The following is a 6,862-nucleotide window of genomic DNA, read 5'->3' on the forward strand; positions in this document are numbered from 1 at the left end:
AAGTATTAGCACGATTAAATGTTCTGGGATTCCCATTCTTCTCAGAGTCAGCCACTGTTTGTTATGATCCACACAGTCAAACACCTTTGCATAATCAATGAAACACAGACAGACATTCTTCTGGTATTCCCTGCCTTCAGGCAAGATCCATCTAACATCAGCTACAATATTATAGGAGGTGAAAAAAAAGTATCTACACAGAATGCTATGAAAAAATCAATATAAAATATACAAGCATTAAATTAATAATAATAATGAACATGAGTAGCTCTTATATAAAATATATACTAATCTCTAGCCTTTCTAGTTGTCCACTATGTCATGAATTGTTTTCCCATTACTGTGAGAATTCAGTGATGCTAATATGCAAAGTCTGTAAATTATTGAAGTACTGACAAAGTAATTAAAAATCAAGCAGTCAGTGAGCTGCAGAACTCTTTTTAAAATTAAGTTGCTCTGTACATGAAAATATACACAATTCTTCTACTCTTTATTATCAATATTAATTTTGGATCTCAAAGGTAAATTGCAGATACAAATTTAAAACTCTGTCTTTATGCAGTTTCTTTTGGAACTGAGGGCTCTTGGGGACACTTGAACTGTAATTTATATCTAAAATTATATAGTAAATTTACTTATACTTAAATAATTTATATTTAGTATATCTAATAATTTATACCTAGAATCTTCAACTTTTAATAGAATATTATTATGATAACATAATATCAGGATTTCAGAAAAGCTTAAAATTTTACTTGCATTCAAGACTTGTATACATCAGGTAACCATTTAATTTTTAAAAAGGTATTTGTCCTATAGCATATATTAGATAAGAAAGGGTGGAAACAATGGAATATAAAGAAACATTATTTAAGGTGAACAAAATTAGTGATAAATTTTTCTGGCTAAATTATTCTTTCAAGTGTTATAGGAAATGATAAAAACTGTTACTAAGGAACTCAGTGCAAATGATTAGCCAGTGAATGGGGATTCATTAGTTCAAATAGAAATTCCTAAAGAGTTGTGCATCTGCAAAGCTTTCTTTAGTTGAAATAAAATCTTAAGAACAACAATCACCCTCATCAAGAGATTATTTACATTCATTTTAGGTATAATTTTTGCTTGAAAATATTTTTTATATTGGTTTGCTTACCAAGTTTGTATACACTGTGTTTCACATTATTCTTCATTCATATTGTGTTTCATACAATCATTTCCATATATTATCTTTTGTAAAATTAATGACCATTAGACTTTGCCCATCATTACCCTGTCTTTTCACACAGATCCTTCCCATTTCCTTATCCCTTCCCTCCGCCCATCAAACTGTGCAATCCTGTGGTTTCTCCTTAAAATAGTCTTGGTCCAAAAGACAATTACTACTATATCAGTACATCAATATCTAATTCAATATGTGAAATGCTTTCTTGTTCCTAGATAAACCCATATTTATTCTCAACCTTGTCTGATGACAAAATACCTCTCAAAATCTGACTTCTGATGAAACAGAAGTTTGAACATTACTGTAGCATTTTTTAAGAGAATGGAATATCAACATTAAAGAATTTAGAATGATTTCATTTTGGTTGGTCTCATTCAACAGTTGAGAACTTATAAATTAATTAAAATATTTAAAATCCACTACAAAATTTATGAAATGATAAAATTAATCTATTGCTGTATCATTTCAAAATCTTGCATTCAGAAAATGTTTAAATTGTGTAGCATAGAAATTAAAGGATAAAAATTATGAAAGCTTTAAAAATTGTAGTAAAACTTAGTGGCATAAGGTAACATTTAGAGAGAGGGAGGGAGGCGATGAGGGAGGGAAGAAAAGGTGGTAATAATAATGCATCAGATCTTTTATTTGATAAAAAATAATTTTCTAAGAAAATAACTGTTTCATAACTTACCTCTGCATACTTCAACTTCAATGTTTTGTGCATTTCTCGAAAACGACTATAACGTCTAAACACGGTCCATGTCTCATCTAGAACAGTAATCTATTAACCAAGAAAATGGAAATAAATTATTATTAGATATTAGGAAAAGTGATTATATTTTTAAAAACAGTAATTTACAAATGATTGCTGTTAGGTGCTCTCCAGTTGGAAACAACTCATTGTTGACCCTCCAGCGGTTTTTCAAAGGTTGTAAATTGTACAGGAAACTGCCAGTTTTCTCCCATGCAGCAGCTGGTGGATTCCAACCTCCTGCTTCTGGGTTACCAATGCAACTCCTTCCCACTAGGCTATATGATTAGCATACAGCATTTTGCTAGAACTGAAAACATTAATACATCTGAACAAACAAAACTTGAAAATAACAATTCTACTCTACTAATTAAGCTTATTTAACTTACAAATAAAAAGTGAAGAACAGATATCTACATCTCAATTATAAAAGAACCCTTTAAGCCTTCAATTGGGTGGCCCTTAGGAAACTCTCTGTGACAACAATATATCCATTCATAGTGTGTAAGCAAACAGTTAACATCTCAGTGGACAGTGTGAAAAACCAGAACAAAATTAAACTAAGAGATAGAGGAGGAGCAGAGGAGAATGAAGAGAAGGAGAGAGAATGAGGGAAAGCAAATTAAAAAAAGGAAACATAAGGGAGAAAGATGACACACACACCCCCAAAAAAAAGAGAGGGAGGGAAAGACTTACTATGTATCAATGGCTGTTAGTATAACATTGCTTTACAGAGGGAAATTACTACTTCAGCCTTTCTGTGGCAGGGGAACAGCCTGCTGTTGGAGACTGTGTTCACCGAAGCAGAAGCACTGGCATATATCAGCTCATGTATTAACACTCCAGTGAAAAGGACAGGTAGGTAGACCACACCAGATTTCCTAATTATGCCAAATGCCTTTCCTACCTGATGCAGCTCTAGATACCATCTGCAGGTGAATGTGCCTCAGATTCTTAATTCTAATTTCTCACTCTTGTTTTAAGCTCCAAACCCACACACACAACTTGAATATATCTTTCTTTAGATATTGCACAGAAATTTCAATGTCAACCTTCCAAAATAGAACTTGGCATATGTGCCTCAGTCTCAGTTCTAGCTACTTCTTGAAGGTCTGTTCATTTTACTATTATCTACAGCGCCGGGCCCTTGATGTCATTCCTGATCATCTCTTGTCATTTCAACAAGTTCAGAGTGCTGTTCGTTTTACTTCCTAAACAATCCTTGAATATATATACTTCCACTTTTCCACTACTGCCATCTTACGCTAAGCCACTATCAGGCTGCATTTACACTTCTGCGGGAGCCTCCCCGAATTGTGTACATCTACATTTGTCATCAACCTCTCCTCTCCCCACAATCTATTCTCTATGCAATAACGGGGAAGTCTCTTTAAAATTCAAATCTGATCATGTCCAACTCCCTCTAGCACCTCCTGTAGTGTTTCATGATGTTCCTACCACTTTCTTCACAGATTTCAGAGGCCTGCAGGCCCTGGAATCTACTGTCTCTCCAGCCTCATCTTCCAGACTCTCTCCCCTCAGATGCCTTCACTTCTGCTGTGCTTCCTGAATGCCCTCTGATCATCTCTCTGTGTGGGAAATCTACTATAAGCACCTGTCTCACATTTTCATGTAATTAGCTCCCCTGGAGAGCTCTGGGTGCTCAGGGGGAAGGAGTTGCCCTCCCAGCCCAAGGCAGGCAATTCAAATCCAACACCTGTCCCCTGGGAGAAAGAAGGGCAATCTCCTCTTGTGAAATTTGAGTTCCAACTCCATCTTTCCCTCTCTGCCTTTCTCATTACAATTGTGCTGTTACTGTATACCATTGAGTTGGAACTAATCCATAGCTGATCCTCTGGTGGGTTTTCAGAAGCAGTGAATCCCATGGGAGGAGACTGCCCATTTTTCTCCAGTGGAAAGGCTGGAGGATTTGAAAAGTGTGCCTTTGGGATTGCAGTGCAGTTTCTTGGAACCAGGGCTCCCTATAGTAAGTACTCTCCCCTCCCACCCCCCTTATTTTTCAGCTTGTTGCTGTTGTTAGGTGTTGTCATGTTGGTCCAGTTCACAGCAACTCTATGCTATGCATAAGAGAATGAGATATTACCAAGTTTCAGACCATCTTCACAATCACTGTTATGTCTACTGCTGTTGTTACTATGACAGTCCATCTTGTTGAAGGTCTTTTTGGCTGACCTTCTACTTCAGCAAGCATGATGCTCTCTTACAAGGACTAGTCTGTACTGACAACATGCTCCAAGTATGGAAGACATAGTGTTCTTTGCCTTGCTTCTAAACACCATTCTGTTTTAACTTTCTCCAAGACAAAACTTGTTTCTTCTTGTTGTTGACTGCCATTGAGTTCAGCATGACTCATAGCGACCCTATGAACAAAAGGCCTGCAGCCTTTCTATAGCTATCATCATTTCTCAAAGTTCATAGTATCCAGAGACATGCTGTTTAGGAAGTAGATGTCACTCCTGCTTCTTGCAGTCTATAATTAATTTTCGTTGTCAACAACATAATTCAAAGGCATTAATTCTTATTCATTGTCCAGTTTTCACATGCATGTTAAGAGACTGAAAATACCACGCGAGGATCAGGCACACCTAAATCTTCAAAGTGACATTTTTGCTTTGAAGCATTTCTTCTTTCCTAACCCGAGGAGTTCTGATGCCACAGTGTTGCTGGTCAGACTGCTAACCAAAAGGTCAGAGGTTCAAATTCACCAGCTGCCTCATGCAAGAAAGATGGACAATCTCTTCCTGTTAAGATTTAGAGCCTTGGAAACCCTATTGGAGAATTTCTATGACTTATTGGCAGTGGGTTTGGTTTTTATATTGTTTTATTACTGAAAATGGTTGTATTTCCTTTGTTTTTTAAGGCGATAGTATTTCTCTCCTCCAATAAATGTGTTAGCCATCATTACATTATAGAAAAATCTCTTAGAAGAGTTCTTGCCATAAAATAGAAGTTCTGACCAACTTCACAGAAGATGAGACCTACAATGGACTTGTCTTAAATATATTTAGGTTTGTGGTGACAATGAGATAGTTTTGTTGTTTTCAATTCTCTGGGTTGCAAAGACCTTAAAATGCCCTGTGAAAAGTTTAAAAATTTCCATTTTTAAATCTCTCATTAAAGAAGTAGCTATCACAAACATAAAAACTTAGGTTCCATTTCTTTTACTCATGATGTGCTCTTTATAAGAGTTGACCTGGTGGCAAGATACTGTGCTGCAATCCTCAAGGCAACGACTTGAGGCCACTAGCAGCTCCATGGAAAAAGGATGGGTAATCTCCCCCCATGTGATTAGTTAACTGCCTCTGAAAACTCACCAGGGGGTCAGCTATGGGTTGGCTCCAACTCAAAAGTATATAACAACAATAATAACCCTTTTTCTAAAAACATGCAAATGACAAATAGCACACATATCAAGGGTATTTGGGTACACTATGACAAAACAGAACAAAGATAAACAGCTCCTAGATAGAATCTCAGGAAAACATCCTAAAAACCTTTTTTTTTTTGTTATCTTGACATCAGTCTATTGTTGTTGTGTACCGTAGATCAGACCCTTCAGTAGCTGACCCTTCAGTGGGTTTTCAGAGGCAGTTAATTGTATGGAAGAGACTGCCCGTCCATCTCCTGCAGAGCAGCTGGTGGATTTGAACCAAGTGTCTTTAAGATAGCAACACAATTTCTTGCCACTAGGCCACCAGAGCTCCCTAGGTCACAAAGCTGGGCTTAGTGAGGTCAATGAAGATAACAGAATGATTTTTATCTTTACCACTTGCAGTGTTGTTGTTAGGAGCCATCCAGTCAAGTGCAATTCACAGTGACTCTATGAACAAGAGACCTTAACCTTGTCCTATTTTAGGCTAATTCTTGTTACACACTTGCGCCCACTGCTACTGCAGCACTGTCACAATCCATTTTGTTGTGGGAGGTGGTCTTCCTCTCTTTCACCAACCCTCTACCTTTCCAGGTATGATATCCCTTTCCAAGGAATGGCCTCTCCTAGCAACATGCCCAAAAGAAGTGATCCCAGGCTTTGTCATCCTTTCCTGTCCACTGAGGAGTACTCAGACTGCACCTAGTCCAAGATTTATTTGTTCATTGCAGAAAGAATAAATCCCCAAATTTATGGTCTGCCAAAACTTTACAATGCATCATTTTTTGGAAATACTCTCTACAAAGGTAATTAAGGTGAAGATCAAGTTGAGATCAGAGCAGGCCCTAAGTCCCAGAAAGACACCCTTGTTAAAAACAGAAAACATCACAAAAAGACAGAGGGAAGAAGTCATATAAAGATGGAAGCAGAGACTGAAGCAATGTGTCCAGAAGCCAAGGAATGTCAAGGGTTGTCAGCAACCACCAGCAGCTAAGACAAAGGTATGTACTAGGATCTCCTTTCGGGCCTGTAGAAAATATCAATCCTGCCAAAATCTTGATTTCAGACATCTAGCCTCCTAAACTGTGAGAGGATACATTTCTGTTGTTTTAAGTCATCCAGTTTTGGGGTACTTGTTTTGGTAGTTCTAGGAACTTAATATACTACATTATCAATACATTTCCATGAAACAGTCCTTTAATGGAAAGTGAGGGGACTCTTAACCATTAGCATAAAAAATAAATTTTAAAAAATGTTGATCAGTGAGTAATACTTCATTCTGTTGCCTCAAATTTCTATTACTACTTTAATAAACTGCCACATAAATTTTAATGACTCTTCTCTTAGTATTTGAATATATCCTGTAAACCTGCGATTGCCAAAGTAGTATTTCTAATTATCAGCATCAGATTCACCCAGAATTTGTTAAAAATTTAAATTCTCAGATCCTTCTCTGTTTCAGAGCAGTGTACATTATTGAACCCATCTTACTCAGAGA

At 36.9% G+C, this 6,862-nt stretch overlaps 1 protein-coding gene across 2 annotated transcripts in view; it reads right to left on the bottom strand.

Moving 5' to 3' along the window:
• The window catches only part of KIF16B (kinesin family member 16B), a 385,768-nt gene that overhangs the window by 91,520 nt on the left and 287,386 nt on the right, over positions 1-6,862 (bottom strand). For both annotated transcript variants that reach the window (XM_006894757.1, XM_006894756.1), the window contains one exon: positions 1,914-2,003. In XM_006894757.1, the coding sequence (XP_006894819.1) occupies positions 1,914-2,003 (90 nt within the window). The remainder of the gene's footprint in view (positions 1-1,913; positions 2,004-6,862) is intronic.

The sequence above is a fragment of the Elephantulus edwardii genome, unplaced genomic scaffold, assembly GCF_000299155.1.
Source record: "Elephantulus edwardii isolate Elephantulus edwardi_28Jun2011 unplaced genomic scaffold, EleEdw1.0 scaffold00150, whole genome shotgun sequence".
Taxonomy (NCBI): domain Eukaryota; kingdom Metazoa; phylum Chordata; class Mammalia; order Macroscelidea; family Macroscelididae; genus Elephantulus; species Elephantulus edwardii.